This window comes from Arachis hypogaea, chromosome 17, assembly GCF_003086295.3.
Source record: "Arachis hypogaea cultivar Tifrunner chromosome 17, arahy.Tifrunner.gnm2.J5K5, whole genome shotgun sequence".
Classification (NCBI taxonomy): Eukaryota; Viridiplantae; Streptophyta; class Magnoliopsida; order Fabales; family Fabaceae; genus Arachis; species Arachis hypogaea.
The window spans coordinates 118,569,166-118,588,391 of NC_092052.1; the positions used below are offsets into that span (position 1 = coordinate 118,569,166).

Here is a 19,226-nt window from a genome sequence, read left to right on the forward strand (position 1 = left end):
ATTTGAAAAATAGTAAACAATTAATGAAAATAAACTTTTAAATATAAATAAAATTTATACAAAATATTAGATAACAAGGCAAATAAACGTTTAAATATAAAAATAAAATTTATACTAAATATTAGATAATGAGTTTACAAACTTATCAAAATAATTCTAATAATATGTAACATGTAATATGCACACTCTCTACTATACCGTATAGTTTTGGCTTGATAAAGAAAGGAAGCAATATCTAGGGTAGGCCCTCGGGGAGGAGTAGTAGATAGATGCCGATTTGAGTCGCTATAGTGAAGAATTGCAGTGGTGGTGGTGAATACCCTTCTGATGAAATCTAGTGGAGACAACTATGTAGTAATCCTTTGGAGGTTGATCAGCAGTGATAAGAACAGAATAGGTCTGTCCAAGATGGATGTCAAGGGAAGAGTAAGTGTTCTGTATGGTGTGAGACCCTTCTACCTCCACAAGTTTCATCTTGTGCCCTTGGATTCTCATGTTGATTGATGTTGTCAACCCCACATTTGATATTCGCAATCTATATGTATTACCTGCATGAAGAATAGTAGTACTCAAATGCGTGACATGAAGAGTAGTTACATAAAAGAATACTATATTAGATTGGAAACTAACCTTGATCAACAGTGAATGTGCTTCCATTCCAACCATGTCCATTGATAACAAGTCTATCAGGAAAAGGAAGATTATGACCATGCGATAGGCTATGCATCAATCTCTATTATAGAGTAACATAGAAACAATTTAAGTCAAGGAATTGAAACAAATGCATCATTTAATATTGGAAATGGATGGTGGTTTTCCTTACATGATGGCCTCTCTTGTATCAATCTCCAGCAGGTATGATGTAGTCCTGAGCAGGAGGAGGAAAAGGAACCGGAATCCCTGGCCGGCTCCAAATCCTGATGACGCCGAATCTTCCGGCGGCTTTTTGCATTTTAAGAGAATGGAAGTAGAAGAAGCTTCCAATCTGGTCTTTGAGCTGAATAACATAACTGAAGTTCTTCCCTGGTGGGATTGGACAGTTTGTGCCTTCAACTCCATCCTGCCATGAGTTCCTCCTATTCTGTAATCCATTCCTGCATAATGCATAAGATATCATTGTATCTTAACAATATCAAATTTCAAATGAATTATGTGATATTCAGATCATTTTTCCCTTCAAACTGGTGAAGATCCATTTGGTTTAACAACTTTTTCCTCTAAACCATTCTGGCTTGTAACACATTTGATTATTTGCAAGGGTGCCCGTGAAACAGAAAATTCCCTAACATAAGAAAGAGCTCTTTTCTGGTCACCAATTCCCCTGCATTGACAAATTATTAGATACTACAAGTACAAAGAAAGATCCATATTAACATGATACAATACTAAATTCTTTATACCTAAAATACTCTACAGCCTTATGAGTAACAATCAATCTGGTCAAGGAAAGGCCTTTGATGTACTTGGAATTTTCATAAAGGAAAGGGTACTCCACCAATAACAAAGCATCAAACAGAACTTTCCTAAATAGAGTTTCCTCTTCAGATTTCTGCAGACACTCATATTTGATAGATGTCACTTAAATTAGTGATGATGAACACATGAATATATGTACGTAAGAACAAGGACATGGTACAAAAATTAAGATAAAATGGACACGAAAAACCAAGATATGTTAGCCATTGTCCGATCCATAAAATCATGGTGTTAGAGCTTTGTGCATTAACAATGGAAACAAATGCAAGATATGATATCAAAGAAATAAAATGAACTTATGAGAAACATTCAAAAGGAAAGTAATCAAACTATACTAACCGAAATTGAGCTTAGTGGCAAAGATGTCCCTAATCCTGCCCTCATGAGGATCTCTGGTTACACAAGACAAATCAACATCAAACCAAATGAGTCATAGTTCTAGATAACTCAAAATACATGATCAAATTCAATCATCAAACTAGTTATAGATGTTTATGCATTTTGCATAGAACAATTATAATAGTGCAGATTGCAGTACAAAAACCTAAAATCATAAAATTTTACAACCTTTTGGAAAACTAAAGTCACATTGTCACAAGTAACAAAATGTAGCATGAAACTGAAAATTTAAAACCAAATATGTAATAACTAAATACTGACCCAAAAAGTAAATATTCTGAAAGCTAGATATTGAGCCAATAGCCCAACTCTTGAGATTCACTTCCAAGTTCTAATTCATCCCCTGGTGTTTTTAAATCATTTGTAACTGCATCTATAGTGGGCCCTGGGAATTGCCCATTAATCAAGATCCCCTACAAAATTGAAAGAAAGAAATCAAGAACTGCAATGAGCTAAAACTTGTTCATATCAAAACACTATATTTGGACAAAATAGTAGAGCCTGTAAACTCAATTTTGTCATTAGGTTTTAGGACAAAATAGAAAACCTTGTGTTTCCTTAGGAATCAGAGTTATGAACTAGTTCACAATTTCCACATCAACTATTTGTGAAAATTTCATCTAGCATAAATTCTCGTCATAACAAAATATACGATGAGTGATTTTTATAGGTAATATATTTTTAGCAAAGGGAAATATTTAAAATACCTGCAATTTAGATTCGAAATCCTCTGGCGACCAGTGCATCAAACTGCATTCACGATTCAGTTCAAGCTCTCCAGCCACAACCTGTAAGCAAGGAGAAAGGTCATCAACATGTCAACATGCCAATCTAGAATCTACAATAATATGAGCAAAACATAGCACTCTAAATATAGCAAACATCGTACCCCTCCAGTGCCAGCAGCCATTGTAGGAGCAATGAGAACACTAGCTTTCTTTAGGAAGTCAGCTGCCTCAGGAGTAAAGGGCATGTTGGAACCTAGCATTCAAATAATATATGGAAGTCACCATTAGTATTTTTGAGAGACAAAAAATATACCCAAAGAGCAAAGACATATTGCACCCTTAAAGAAAAAAATACCTTCTACTAGTAGACGACAACCTGCATTTACCAAATTAATAGCATCAAATTGTTCAATTTCATTCTGCGAAGCACAAGCAAATGCAACATCACACCTTTCATTCCAGGGTTTTGCTTTGTCATAATATTTGGACCGAGCATAGGTCTTTGAATAGTCTCTACATAAGCCAATGTTATGACTTATTAAAAACGGATGAAATTTTCTATAAGAAAACTAGAAAACAAAAATTCGAAAATACACTCCGAAATTTTCCATGCCAAGCTAGATTCCACATTAACAAAAGCAAAATAAACAACAAATTAGTAAATCGAGAGCATAATTTCACCAAAACAAATGTTAAATCAAATAGGAATCCTACCAAACTACAGTGACTAGCAGAAAAGATGAAAATTCAATAAGTAAATCGAAATAAATAGAGCAATTAATATTATGAGCAATAATCATGAAGATTAATTAAATAATACACAGTACTTTCCTTACTTACTTGAAATCTGTAACTGAATTTGAAGTTAGTACTCTACCTTTTTTCTAATACTAAGCAAGCAAGTGTTTTTCTTTCTTTCTTTTAAATTTTGTTTTATCTAATCACATTGTAAAACTAATGTGTCAGACTAGTTGAGCTGAAGTAATGATATGAATTGATTATGCTAATTAGGTTTAATAAACAGCAAATTCAGAATTTCATGATGAAAATAGTAGATACAAAAATTGTAGAAATAAATATAATAATCAGAGAGAAACAGAGAGAAACTTACAAGAAGCTGTGACAGCGACGTGCTATGGCGACGGGCTCACAACGACTGCGACTAGTAAAGACGTTGCAACGACGAGTCTGTGGAAGAAGAAGAACTTACATGAAGATTCACAAATCAAAATGTGATAGAGTGAGAGAGAGAGAGAGAGAGAGAGAGAGAGAGAGAGAGAGAGAGAGAGAGAGAGAGAGGAACTTACATGAAGAAGATGGCGCGGCGGCAAGCTCCGCGGAGGAGAAGAAGAAGAAGCTCTGCTCTCAGGCGGAGGACAGCGGGTTTTCTCAGGAGTCGGAGAAGAAGAAGCTCTGCTCTCTTCCTCTCTCCGTGACCGTGACTCTATTCTGGTCTTTACTCTTGGGCGTTGGAGGAGAAGAAGAAGCGTCAGACTCTAATTCTCTGAAGATTTGGGGTTATATTTTGGGAAAATGAGCGAAATGAATAGGAATGCGAGAAGCAAAAGTAGGAGTAGTTTTTTTGTTGAAAAACATCGACGGCTATTTTGTCGATTTTAGTTAAAATAAAAATTAACAGTCTATCCGTCTATTTTATATAGTAAATTTATACTGTTCATTTAATTTAGAAAAGAGATTTCTATCGTCTAAATTTATCGACGACAGAAACTGTCGATATTTTAATTATTAAAATAGATAATTAGTCCGTCGATTTTAAAGAAAAAATTTTTTGCCCCTTCTTTCGTCGCCGTTAAAAAATTGTCAAAATAATAGACGACATTGTCGTCGATTTTAATATTTTATTTTTAATCATCCATTTTTCATTTTATCGACGGCAAGCCGTCGAAAAATATCGATGGAAAACTTAGCCGTCGATTTTTAGCGTCGATAATTATACTATTTCTTGTAATGAATTAAGCCGCTGGCGTTCTGTTTTGCGGCGGTTTGAAACTGCCACAAATTTGCAAAAACAACCGCCGCAAAGCTCCGTTCCTCTTGTAATGCCTATTTATAGACCATGAAGATAGACTTGTCATACACTACAACAGAAGCGCCACTTTGCGGCGGCTTTTTTCCCTATTAAACCGCCGATAAATCAAATTTCAGCGGTTTGGTGGACCGCCCTAGTTATTGGCGCAGGAAAATGATTTTGCGGCGGTTTTCAACAACCGCTGGTATAACCGCCGCTGAATTGGCATTTTGCAGCAACTAGTTTAGCAGCGGTTTAAAACTGCCGCGATATACAAGTATTAGGATTTAGTTCATTGTTTACTACCGATTATGAACCACCGCAATATTATTACTGTTTGTTAATTTAAGACTACTTGCGGCGGTTATAAAACCGCCGCTAATCTCAATACAAATTAAAAAAAAAGTAGATTTTCCTTTTAAAAAAACATTGATTTTTTTGTTTAATTTTAAAGATATATTTTTTGGCCATTTTTGGATTTTTTTAATACTATAAATCTTAATATTTTTCATCTATTGAATCTAAACTTGTGGCAAAAATAACAAAATTAATTGGAAAACAAAATAATATATTTATAAAAATATCAACATAGTAAATCTCTTGCTAAGAATTGCATAGTCAAATTCAAAAAAATATTTGCTTCAAACCAAAATAATTCCAATTCTAGGATTCTATTTTTCACTCGGTCTTTCCACGGAATTCATCCCTACAGCGATGTCTGGTGGCAGTTCCTCACCCTGCCATTGAAAAAGACAAAACAGTGATACAAAGAATATAACCTGACACACTGTAATCTCTTACAATATCTGAATTTCAAATTTAATCCAAAGATTCAAAAACTAAAAATTAGAATTTACTTCACAAACTAAAAATTTGCTATCTTAATCTTAGTAATCATAATATATTTGCCTAACAGCATTACAAGTGAAAAGTATCAAAATTCTGTAAAAACTATCAACTATAGCTCATAACTCATAGCTAGGATGCACACATATATCATAGAATGGGAAGGAAAAAAGAGGTCTATATATTAGCATGAGACCAGAACACAATATATATGAGAAAGATCACTTATCATCGGAAGGAAGAAGACGGGATGGAATTTGGATGATTTAGAAAAAGGGAAGAGGAGGAAATCAAATTTCAGAAAGTCGAGTGGACGTGGGAAACAAAAGATAATCATTGTGCTATCGTACAATTGGAACACTGCAAATAAGGCTACGTCAATTAGAAGTTCCAACTTTAATGTACACAATAGATCCACTTTGAGTATGTACTTAAAATAAATTCATCAACATTGAGCCTAGACCCCTTAAGAAATATAATTAACTTTAAGACCGCTTGTACAACTTCTCGGCTCCGCAGATAGAAAGAGCTATTTCAGGACTGAAATAAAAACTGACAAGATAAAACATTTTCTTAACCATTTGGATGATGTATACGGTCATAATACTACCAGAACAAATGAATCATATGCAAATGGTGAATCAAAAAGAACTTGGTAGCATATAGTGATTTCCCCTACCAAGACAAAGAACCGGCAGTCTAGTACTACCATCACAGAGTTATAATCAAGAAATAATAATGGGTTTAAATTTTAATATGAACAATCTGACACAGTGACACAGTGCTCATTCAGCAGCTATCCTTACATAGAGGAGAACCCATTCCTAAATGTTACAAATTGACCCCTTGCTTTCATTCGTCAATCTACCACCGTATTTTCAACCAATTTTGACAAATCGTCCTTTTTCCTTATTCATTTATTTTCACAGTATCAAGGTATTGGTCTCATAGAACAAATATAAAAATTAACAACACTTTTTATGAACCCAAAAGGAGAGTATCTTAAAGATGATGATAAAATGTGAAATAGAACTTACATGTAAGGCCTTGTTAAAAATTAAAACATTCAAACAAAATCAGTGTCAGGTTGAATACTCCCAGCTTAGAATCATGTAAAACAAGAAAATTATACCAACCTGGAAAACCTTTCAAGGCATTGAAACAAAGGCAAGTGTCTTCAACCAACACAGGTCCATTAACCGTTACATAAATTAGAAAACCAAATCATCAGAAAAGTTAAAAAATTGAGGTAAAAAAGAAAATCCACCCTAAAATCACACACATAATGGAATCAGTGAAAACCAGATTGTGAGTGGATACCTGAACAGCAGCCAAACGAGCCTTCTCTTTGGAGATATCTTCAGGCTCTCCTTGCAACTCTGGCACTGAAAAAACAAAACAAAACCCTCGTAAGAATAAAAACATAAAACAAACAGAAGAAAGGGATAAATTAAATGAAATTAGAGGGAAGAGTGAAGTGTTACAATCAAGTTTGAGGGACTAAAATGGATTTGACTGGCCCAAGATGGCACAAACTTCATCAAGCTTTTTGGCATTGCTCTATGGAAAAGAGCTAGGAAAGAAGGCGACATAAACTCTCATTTCTTGTCCTCTTTTCCTTAGTTATATGAAAGCGCCTGCTCTATGGTATGTAAACCAACGACCTTATTATATTCCTTCCTATGAAAGAACTCAAGCTTAAGCAAGTCTAGTCCACCTCTTTTTAGCTCTCTCTTATAGCGTATAGCACCACTTTCTCCTATCAAGACTTTCTCTCCTTTAAAAAGCCCTTTTCTAAAGGCAAAAGGCCTTAATCATCAAACAGAAAGACCCGATAAAGACAAGAAAAAGGCGTTAAGCAAGGAAATGAAAAGCAAACAAGACATACCATTGATGAAGCAAAGCAATTACTGGGTACAACAAATGAGCAAAACCAATTTCAAAGTGCATAGAAAGAAAGTTAGGAGAATGGTGGAACAAAATAGAAGTAAAACAGATTCAAGAAAGGAAGAAGCAGAGTTACGGATGAATCTGTCCCGGTTTTGGCGACGGTTGTAACTGGTGGCGGCGTGTTCGACGGTGACCTCCTATCCCTATTCGGCTCCTCCCAGTGGCGGTTCTATCAATGGCAGCAGCAGCAAACCCTAATGGCAATAGGAACAGGGTGCGACGGCGACGGCCTTGACCCCAATCGACGGCAGCAGCGGCGGTAGAGCAGGACGATGCGAGAACGAACCTCTTCCTTCTCCCTTGCGTTCATCGTCTTCTGCTTCTCCTTCACTCTTCGTCGTTCTTCTCCTTCGTGAGCGCGCGCTCTCCCTCTCTTCAGCTTCAGTGGCGACGACGGCAAGCTTAGTGGTGGCGGCGGTGGCAAGACGCGACGGTGAAGACCCGCGATGAGGACGACGACGGCGCTGGCTTTGTGGTGAGCTGATGCGGCCTCCCTCTCTCTTCGCGGTTCTTTATCTTGCGGTTCTGGCTTTCCGACGACACGGCAACGCAACGGCGGCGGCGAACTCAGCAGCATCGGCCGGCTCCTTCCTCCCTTCCCTCTCCTTCTCCGTTTCTCCCTCTCTTCTCTTTACGTTTCTTTCTCTCTGTCTTTTTTTTATGAAGCTGCTGAGGGTTGTGTTTTTAGGAAAGGGGGAGATTTTCAATCGCCAATCAAAGAAAGGTAGATTCGGCGGTTCTTTAAAATTTGTCGCAAAACCAAATTAAACAGCGGCTCTTCCAGCGTTCACCACTGAAATTGCTGGAAAATCATCAGATAGCGGTGGTTGTTAAAATAGCTGCTAATTGTCTGCCGCTATCTTCCGTTTTGTGGTAGTGATAAAGCATGTTGTCCACTATCTTACCTTCTCCTTTTTCTCAACCATGACCTTGCCTTGACCATGAAAAATCGTGATCTCCAAGTTTTGACACCTACGTCTTCTTTGATATTCAATTCCTACGTTTCTTCAGCTTGCTTTTTAAAATTTGCACCCATGTTCTCAACTCAGTCTTGATGATCGAGTAGCAAGTCTTGATGTTCAAAGAAAGGCAATAACTACCTTTTGATTTTGACGCTCTGTGTACTATCTTTTTTCGATTTTAGCTTACCGTCTCTATTTCTGTAATCGAAACCTTTAATAGTCGAAACGCCTTCTTATCGAACAAAATCCTTTTTTTTTTTTTTGGTTACCAACAACTCCATTCTTAGCCATATGCCGCCATTATACACAAGGACGAAAGCAATATGAACCTCATTATATATACCCCTTGTTAATAAAGGGAATAGAATAATTTGTGTGTCTAATTTAATGTATGTGAAAATTAAATAGGATGGTCTGATAGAAAAATAACAAAAACTAACTCAGTCGATAATTAATTTAATACAGAAGGTGGTCAGAGAGTTAATTTTTTAGTAAAAAAATAAAATAAAAAATCAATTAATGTTAAATCAAATGTAAGACCTATAAAGAAAAAATGTTGATCATCTTACATTTTTCATAAATAAATTTCTCACATCATTTTTGTTACGAGAAAAAAAATCAACTAACAAAAAAGTTAAATAAAAAATCCAAAATTTACCTTGGTTGGTTTTATTATTCCTCATCTTTATCAGAAATTAAATTCAAACGGCACTTTTTCACAAATATTAGGTGTTCAATATTTGTTTTATATTTATCTTTGTATTTGACTTAATACTAACTAATTTTTTTTTTTAACTAAAATGGCTGACTCTAGTATTTTTTTTTTCTATATATAAATATAATTTATTGTGAATAATAATATCGACTAACACTATTTAATTTTGCGGGAGTGGATTCTCTTAATTTTTTTCTTTAATTATTTGATAAAATATGATCTTTTATCATTTAATATTTTCTATCACATGTTATTTTTGTTCTCACTTAAAGAATATAAGATGAGAGACCACGCTTTATCAAAAAATTAAAAAAAATTGAAAAAATCCATTTTTTAATTGTTTTTCAAGTGAAATTTGACGCATCTATAATGTCGTCTAACTTTAAGATTTTGTTGCTAAAGTCTTCAATAATATCCTAAGAGTGTATATAATCATGTTTAAAAAAAATTCATGCACTTTAAAATAATTTTACACAAATATTTAATTATATATAAATTTATTATTTAATAAAAGGGCATGCATATTGCCACATCTATGTTGACAATAACACAATTGAATGTATGTAAATCAGTTCATCTGAATTAAAAAAAAAAAAAAGGTTTGTCTAAATGGCCAAAGATTGTTACTATTGCTGCTTACAAATCACATATATGCATGTTTACAAAGATTCAGCGTAACTGGGAAATAATTAATTTGCAAGCTAGATGACAATGAATAATTTGCAAGCTAGATGACAATGAATAATTTGCAAGCTAATGACAATGGAGATATGATGTACAAGTGCAACTATGGTTTTCCTATATACTACACATCCAATCCCAAACTAATGCATGAAATATACAAAAACAAGTTATAACGATTATTTATTTATGCACACATGCATGATAAGACTATATGATATACACTTATGCCTTTGTAACTACTAGTTTGGCGTGGGGGAGGAATGGCCCGCTCCGGGACTGTGGCCTGGATCGGTGGGTCGGAAATCATCGGTCCAATTTCCGACCCCATCGGCTGGCGGTGAATTCTGTGAGGTGTAACGGCGCCACACGACAGTTTTTTCCGCCGCTATAGCCATCTTGTCTATATTGTCCTCGTCTTCATAGGCGGTTGGCACTTTTACATTATTATTGTTTTCCGTTTTGAGTGGCCTTCCTAGAACTGAAAAGGTACCATTCAAAATCACCAAGGCTAGAAGGATAGAACTGACAATGAACACAAGTTTGGAATTGGCCATTGGATTGTATATATTTTAGTAAATAAAGCTAAGGGATTTGAATAATGTGGTTGAGATGTATATGTATGTATGAAATGATTATTGTTTGTTGTTGCAAAATCTTGTATTTGCATAAGGGGTATATATAGTCTCGTGGGAAGGGAGGCACAACTCAAAAATATCTAATTTTTAAAATGAAATGTGGGAGAACTATTAATGGTGATTGGTGAAGGTAAACCCTCTCATGATTATGCTCCCTCAAGATTCTCTTTTTTAGTGCAACTGTGAGAAGTATCTTCCAGCATCCAGGGGAAACTTTTCAACTATTGGTATTATTTTCCATGCAACTATTTTTTATGTTATATTAGTGTCTAAATTCATTGTTGTAGTGCAAAACAGACGGCATACTCTCCAACTCTTCTGTACTCAATGCTCCTAACCCACTAATACTAAGTAGTCTACACACTACACTACAGGGCCTATAATGATAAGACATTTCTGGTACGAACCCAAACTTGTGTTTGGCGGCTCCAGTACAGTGTTAGATTCCATTCCAAAACATAAAATAATTAATGGAAGTAACTATGTCAATTCATCTATCACATTTCATCCTTCACGTGTTACTTTGGTATATACCAACTTTCAATTTAATTCAACTCCATTAAACAATGTTGGATCATTATTGTGGTCATCTTTCAACATATCATATTATAGAACCAAGAACCAACAGAAGCCTGCTTAGTGGGATTGCTTGCTTTCATATCCACATTTATTACAATAAAATCAGCTAAACTCATTAATAATTGAGTACTAACCCATTAGTTTTGTAATAGCCACAATTATTTTTACTACTTTGGTGGTCCGGACGGATCCAAGAAAATTATAAAAGACAGAAAACAAAAGTATGCAAAATAGAGAAATCGAAATTTTGCGTGAAATTACAAAAAAATAAATTAAGTATATAAAATATAAAATTATAATATGATTTAAATTGTAAAATTGTTAAACTTAGAATAAATTTTATAAAATTAGTTGACTCATCTAACATTATAATATCAAAATATTTAAGAGTTAAATCGAAATTCTAACTACTTATTATTTATATGTATAAGGGTTAAATATGATTTTGGTTCCTAAGGTAAGAGTTGAAAATTTTTTTTGTTCCCAACCTTTTTTTGCTTATAAAATCATCCCTAAAGTTTAATTTAATTTTAAAATCGTCCTTTTTACCAAAATTTTAATTTTTATTATCAAATTACTCCTAATTAAAAAATATAAAATAAAAAAAATGGGTTAAAGGGAAAGAGGGAAGGGGGAAGGGAATCATGCTGAGGGAAGGGGGATTTCAGGGAAGAAGAGGAGGAAGGGAAGGTGGGGAAGGGAATTTGCCGCTGCTACTCCTCACTGCCGTCGCTGCTTCTCGCTGTTCGGTCCTCGCTGCTGGATCTCGCCGCCAGATCTCGCCACTGTTCCTCTTTCTCGCTCGACATTGACGCCAGCAGCTCTGCGAAGGTGGACGTCGCGTGCCGCTCGCCGTTTCTGCTTCTCCTCCTCACTCGTCGCCGCTCCTCGCCAGTCGCCACCACTCCTCGTCCTCCTCGCCGGTCACTCGCCGCTATGCTTTGCGTCTTTGTCGCTGTCCTTCCTAGGGTTCCAATTCTTTTTTTTTTTTCTGTTAATTATATTGTTGAATTTTTTTATTTGTGGATTTGTTGATGCTTCTAGTTGCTTCTGTTTCTGTTTCTTTTGTTGTTATTGTTCTCCTAATTCCATTATCTATTGTTGTTGTTATTCTTTTGTTGTTGTTTTTCTTCTTCTGGTTGCTTTTTTTTAATGTTTATTACATTGTTTCATTGTTGTTACTTCTACTTCTGCTTCTAGTTAATTTTGGGGAGGAATGGGAAGGGTTTTTGGTCCGAAAAATGATTTTAAAATCAAGTTAAATTTTAGGGACGAATTCAAATACAAAAAACGGTTGGAAATGAAAAAAATTTTCAGCCCCTACCTTAGAGACTAAAATCATACTTAACCCTATGTATAACATTAAAAGTAAAATCATGAGTTTTGTAAATAATCAAAATGATTTTTAACTAATAAAACTAGTTAATTTTAATTTTTAACTTTTTTTTCTACAATAAAAATTCAAACTGATATATTACGTTATAACTTAGTTTTTATTATATATGATAACTCATAACTCCGTTTTAATTGTCTTAATTATAAGTTTATAAATTTTTAATACGAGAGACGCCAAAAAAGTTTAGAGAGAGAATTTTACTTTAATCTCATAATTTTTTTATTTGTTAAATTTAGGTTACACAATACAGAGGATTATTATGGTAAATAAAGTGTCACCTCACCATCACTATTAATTACTAGAAAAGTTATTATGATGACAAAAAGATAGAAATAACTAATAAAACGAATTTAATATTGGTGTATACACATATATAATTTATTAAAGAATTAGAATATACATCTATTTTATTGTGTAAAAATTTATGTGTATTTTTGTTCATTCTTATATATATTGGAATTTTAAAATAATAGTAAGAAATTTTTTCCGACAACTAACTGTTAATTGTTTCATAAGCTTTGATTGTTAAATCAATAGTCATAAGAGAGTATAATTAATAGTTGGAGTTTTGGGCACCTAATACTGATAGGGCCTTAAGTGTTTTGTTTTTGCAATGAGTGAATATTTAATCCGATTTCTAATAATTATTTCTAAGAGGCAATGAGATTTTTAATAAAAAAAATATTTTTTTTGATTTTTGATTTTTATTTTTATGGGACTAATTAGTCTCTATACTAAAAAAAATATTGAATTTTTTTTGCACAAAAAATTAATCAATCTCACAAAAATAAATATCAAAAGTTAGAAAGAATTTCTTTTTGTTAAAAATCTCGTTATCCTTTGAAATAATTGTCAGGCACCCTTCTCCAATTAAAGCAAAATCTTTAAATGCATTTTAATTAAGTTTGGATAATAATTTATATGATATATTAAGCTACTATACTGTAAATACTATCTAATATAATTTTGATTGAAATATAAATATTAATTACAATATAAAAATTCAATTCAATAACTTAGTTAAAATTATATTTTTGATAAATAACTGAAAAAATGTTTCAAAGAACAAATGAAAACAACATCAAATTTGAGAACTTTAGTAGTAAAATTCTTATAGTTAATTTAATTTAATTATTTTTAAAATTAATATTATTTAAGATATAATAAATCGTATAAAATTAAAAACTATTTATTTAAGTCAATAAATAAATTTTAAATATAATTATTGTAGGTTTAAAATTTGATGATTTGAATTATATCTATTTAATTAGATTAAAGATTTTAAAATTTTAAAATTATATTTAAATAATTTAAGATTCAATATTTATTTTATTTGAATTTGCAAAATTAAGTAACATTATAAGTTTATAACATTTAAATTTAAAGTTTATAATTTTAAAAGATTTTAGTAATGTGACAACATTTGATATTTGATTATAATTTTATTTTTTTAAATATTAATAAATATTATTAAAGTATAAAAAATAAACTTCCCAATTAAATCAATCAATATCTAATCTTCTTCCACAATACTCAGAAGTCAGAACCGTTTTCGCGATCGGAGAATCTGATTGGCACACAATCCAATCCCACGTTATTGTGTCGTGACTCGTGAGATAAATCATAAATGTCACCACCTATACCGTGTTTAACAATACTTAGTTACTTCCCACACAATAATAAATTATGGTTATTGGTTATTACAAAGGTGAGACACATGGCATATTAAGGAAATAAGGAGGAATGGAGGGAACACAAAGAAAACTTCGCACGGCACGTGTATAAAAGTCTAAGTTGTTCCATTAGAAAAATACTTGGAGCCGTCCATTTTTAATATTTTTTATTATTATTTAATCAGTATAAATATTAAGTGATTTTTAATAAATAAATTTTATTAATTATATGTGTAACTTTTAAAAAATATGAGCATAAATTATATTGATTTATATGTATAAATTTTTGATAAATAAAAGTATGAATTATATACTTCTTTATATATAAAATATTTATAAACATGGGCATAAATTATTAATGATTAAATGTTGGCTAAAAATAATAATATTTATTAGCCATATAATATTATTCTTAAATATATAGGATTATGTTTGGATTTGATAACAAGATAAGACAAAATACTAAAAATAAGATACAAATAATTAACAGACACAAAAATTAGTATTCTTATATTTTATTTGGTGATAAATTAGAATAAATTATAAAAATAAAATTTTTTTTTATTTTTTATTTAAAAAATTTAGGAAAAAAATAACTATAAAAAATTAATAAAAATAATAAAAAAATAAAAAATAACTTATATCTCTTATTAGTATTTTTGTGTTCTTTTTATCAGAATAAACATAAAATATACTAATTTAAAATTTTTAAACACAATATTTTTATTTATATTTTATTTATCAAATTCAATTTTATATCTTTATATTTTTATTTCAATATTTCGTATTTATAAACAAATGCAATTTAATAGATAATAGATGACCAGAATCAAGTTCAAGATATGAGGGATAAATTTGACCAATACATCATTTATTCTCTATACATATAGAATTTGAAGAGGGAGTTACTAATTATTTAAAGATTTAATTAAATTGCAGGTCATATTGTAAAAATATAATAATTAATTTTTTTAATATTTTTAATATATTTAATATATTAAAAATATAAAAAATTTAATTTTATAATAATTTTTATAAAATATTTTTTTATAATATACTTAACGTAGGTACTTAAAATACAAGTTAGTAAATCCATTATTTATTTTTGGTAACAGCAAAAATCCATTATATAATAACGCATATATTGCCCTGACCCCTTGACCGATAATATTTAATGCATTTATATAATATTCAGATTATATTATATATATATACTAAAATTAATTATTAAAATTAATTATAAATATAAAATATATATTAAAAATAAATTAAACAATACAAATATTTATATATAGTTATATAATAATTAATTTTAATACATAAATAATATTTTTGATAATATTCATTATCCAACCCTTATACTCTAAAAGAGATTGCTTTTGGTTCGGTTGATACTTGTTTTTAAGAAATAGATAAAAATTTACGTATAATTATATTTATGTAAAATTAAAAATTAAAAATTATTAAATAATAATTTAATTATTTCATAATTTTAAATATCAGTTTTATATAAACAAATTACATGTGATTCAATCAATAAAAGTCGTATTATTAGTTTCATTAAAGGTTTTAGGTTCAAATAATGAATACGAGAATAACTAATATTTAGAGTAAAAAACTTAATTAATTTTTTAATACAAATTGAAAAATAAATGCAAGTTTGTGGACATATAATGTTATATAAGTTAAATAATAATAATAATAATAATAATAATAATAATAATAATAATAATAATAATAATAATAATTGTAGTTTTTTTTCGAAGATATTAAGATATTTTATTCTATTAGTGATAGAAATAAAATAAGAGGTGTCTAAGTCTAGGACAAGTACAGAGAATTGAAATGAGTGTTTTCTGGTCTATCACTAAAGTGATAAAAATAATAAAGGACTGAGGAAAAAAAAAAGAGAAAGTAACAGAAACTTAGGGTTGAGAGGGGATTCTTTATTTTAAATTTGGATCCTCTAAATTTTAGATTTTCATTTTAGAGAATAAAGTAAGATCTTTTATCATTGAATGTTTTTTCTCTTATGTATTTTCTTGGTCCCACCTATAAAATAAATGGTGATAGATCATACTTTACTCTCTAAAGTTAAATTCAAAATTTAGAGGATTCAAATTCCTTTATTTCTGTTCCTTTTGGGGATTTCTCATCGCAACTGTAAGGACCTCCGCTGGTGCTCGTCTCTGTTGCTTGAAGACCAGTAAATTTCTCTCTTTCCAGATTTCAACACACAAGTACTTGGCTAATTCCATCTTTTCTCTCACGTCTGTTTGCTGGGTGAGGGTTGTCTTCAGCTTCTGCCACCACTGATGGAAGTGTTCCGGAGAATTTAACGGTAAGTGAGGATCCAGTAAATTTTCTCTCCATATTGCTTCTGATTCTCTACAGTTAATAAGGCAGTGGGTCACTGATTCTTGTTCTTGCTGGCATTGGGGGCAAAACGGAGTTATTACAGAAATTCGCTGGTGGAGAAGTTGCTGAACCGGGAGGCTATCGTGTAGCTCTTTCCAGAGATGAATCTTCACTCAGTAGGGGAGGTGCATCTTCCAAAGTTAGTTCCAGAGGGTCTTCTCTTTCAATAAACTTGGGCAGAGGTCTATTGTATTGTGATAGAAGAGGTAAGCAATATTGTACCCGGATGAAATCACATACTTGCTTGCATTGTGATAAATTCATTGCATTTCATCTTCATTTTCTCCAAGTTTGAGTAACAAAATACAGTCTCTGATGTTTGTAGGGAAGAGATTTTCGATTAAATTGTGGTTCCACTGTCTATCTGTAGTTATTAGGTCTTTGACCCAAAAAATATTCTGATTCTAAGTTTGATTGTATTATGTTGCAGGGATAGTGAAAGGGTATGGCGAGGGGAGCGATGGGTCTCTGAATATTCTGATGTTGCTACCACTTTCTACCTTCCACATTAGGCCTTTTTCCATTACTCTGCGGCCCTGTAGAATGCTTCTCCAGCCCTACAAAAGTAAGTTGCCTATCTCAGCACTCATAATGTCATTATATCTATAGTATTTTTCTTTTAACATCCTAGCTAGGAATGAATTAGGCTGGGTAGCTAATCTCCAACATTGCTTGCCAAGGAGAGCTAGGTTTGGAGCTCGCAAGTCCTTAAGCCCAAGGCCCTTTTATTTTTTTTGTCTAGTCATTGTATCACAACTAACCCAAGCCATCTGTCATTTTGCACCTTTCTGACTCCACCAATATTGTGTGAAAATATTGTGAATGTCAGAAAGTAGAGAATTGGGTAATCTGAAGCAAGATAGGGTATAAATCGAGACTGCCTCCCCAACTGCTTTAAGTAGGACATGTTTTCCTCCATTAGATATTAGGTGCTTCTACTATCCTCTGATTTTCTATTGCACTCTTTCTTTGATCTAGCTGAATGTCTCCCTTTTTTATTTATTGACCATGATGGAAGCTCCAAATATTTGTCTTGTGCTCCTATATGTTGGATATGTAGTGTGTCATCTAGCTGAATTCTGATTAGGTTAAGCGTATTATTGCTAAAAAAGACCGCTGACTTGTTTAGATTCACCTTTTGATCACTGCAATGTGCATACTCTTCCAGCACCATGAGAATGCTCTCACAACATTCCTCAATAGCCTTAGTAAATAGGATAGCATCGTCTGAAAATAAGAGGTGGCTAACAGTAGCGCACCTCTTATTAATCTGGACCCCCTGAATTGAATGGTTTTGCTCCGCCTTGTGTAGCAGGAAAGAGAGTCCTTCCGCATAAAATAGAAAAAGACAGAGGGTCTCCTTAACGGATATCTCTGGTTGGTTTGAAGAAATCATAGGGTTGACCTTCCACAACAATGGAGTAAGAAACCGTGGTGACTAATTCTTGAATCCATCCGATCAATTTTTCATCAAATCCTATTATTTCCATATACCACAAGAATTGTCATTCTACCCGATCATATGCCTTGCTCATATCCAGTTTAATTGCTATTTCATTTTGCAGCCCTGCCTTCTTTTTTTTCAAGTAATGCATATATTCATGAGCAATTAGGATATTATTTGAAATTAGGCGCCCCTTTATAAAGGCACTCTGCTTAGGACTTATAATTTTATTCATACAATTCTGTGATCTATGCACTAATACTGTTGCAATAATTTTATAAAAAACTGTAGATAAACTAATAGGCCTAACCTAAGTCATGTTACTAGCATTAAGGACGTTAGGGATGAGGCAGATATGTGTATGGTTGAAACTTTTTAGGGTTTGACTCCCAAAAAAGAAGCTTCTTACTATTCGGAACACGTTACCACCAACCACATCTCAATAAAATTGATAGAACTTAGCAGTCATACCATCCTCTCCCGAAGCACTTTGGGGATGAATACTGAAGGTTGCTCATTTGTCTTCCTCGATAGAAACTGATCTTTGAAGACTCTGATGCACCACTATTTCGTGGTACGTTTTAGGCTGAATTGAGTGGATTTTATCCATTATTCTCACACTTATTCATAAAATTCGCATGTTTTACATTTTCCTTCCTAATTCTGTGCTATGATTGAAATCATGCTTCTTTGGCCTTAGATTTGATAATTTTAATCCTCTCTTATTACCATTCGATGCCGTGATATATTTGTTAAGTGTTTTCAGAGTTTATAGGGCAGGAATGGCTTAGAAGATGAAAAAGAAGCATGCAAAAGTGGAAGGAATACAAAAAATCAAGTATTTCAGAATCTGGTAGCGACGCGCATGCATGGGCGACGCGTACGCGTGACTAGTGCAACAGACATATGATGCGCACGCATGGCTAACGCCTACGCGTGGCCAGTGAAGATTCCAGCGATGCGTACACGTGGCTGACGCGTACGCGTGACAGAGCATCACGTGCTGCATTAAACAGAAAACGCTAGGGGCGATTTCTGGGCTGCTTTTGACCCAGTTTCAGGCCCGAAAATACTGATTAGAGGCTGCAGAGTGGAGCTGGAAGGGGGAATCAATCATTCATACTTTCATTCACATTAGTTAGGTTGAGATGTAGGTTTTTAGAGAGGGAGGCTCTCTCCTCTCTCTAGGTTTTAGGGTTTTTAGGTTTAGCTTTTCTCAAATTCAGATTTCTACCTTGCTTTTATTTAGTTTTCTTTTACTTTTATTTGTTCTAATACTTTGGTTTATCTAC

General features: G+C 32.6%; 1 protein-coding gene across 1 annotated transcript; it reads right to left on the minus strand.

Annotated features, from left to right (window-relative positions):
- Positions 1-285: 285 nt before the first annotated feature.
- LOC140180703 (L-ascorbate oxidase homolog) lies at positions 286-727 on the minus strand. Its single transcript, XM_072221982.1, has 2 exons — positions 631-727; positions 286-548 (listed from the first exon to the last, which is right to left on the minus strand). Exons 1-2 carry the CDS (start codon positions 725-727, stop codon positions 286-288), a joined length of 360 nt encoding a protein of 119 aa, XP_072078083.1.
- Positions 728-19,226: the final 18,499 nt, after the last annotated feature.

What these genes read in the sequence shown, in the direction of transcription:
- LOC140180703 (XM_072221982.1), bottom strand. Translation starts at nt 727, where the DNA reads ATGCATAGCCTATCGCATGGTCATAATCTTCCTTTTCCTGATAGACTT. An exon ending in CACATTCACTGTTGATCAAG is followed by an intron (nt 549 to 630) that starts GTTAGTTTCCAA and finishes TTCTTCATGCAG; the next exon opens with GTAATACATATAGATTGCGA.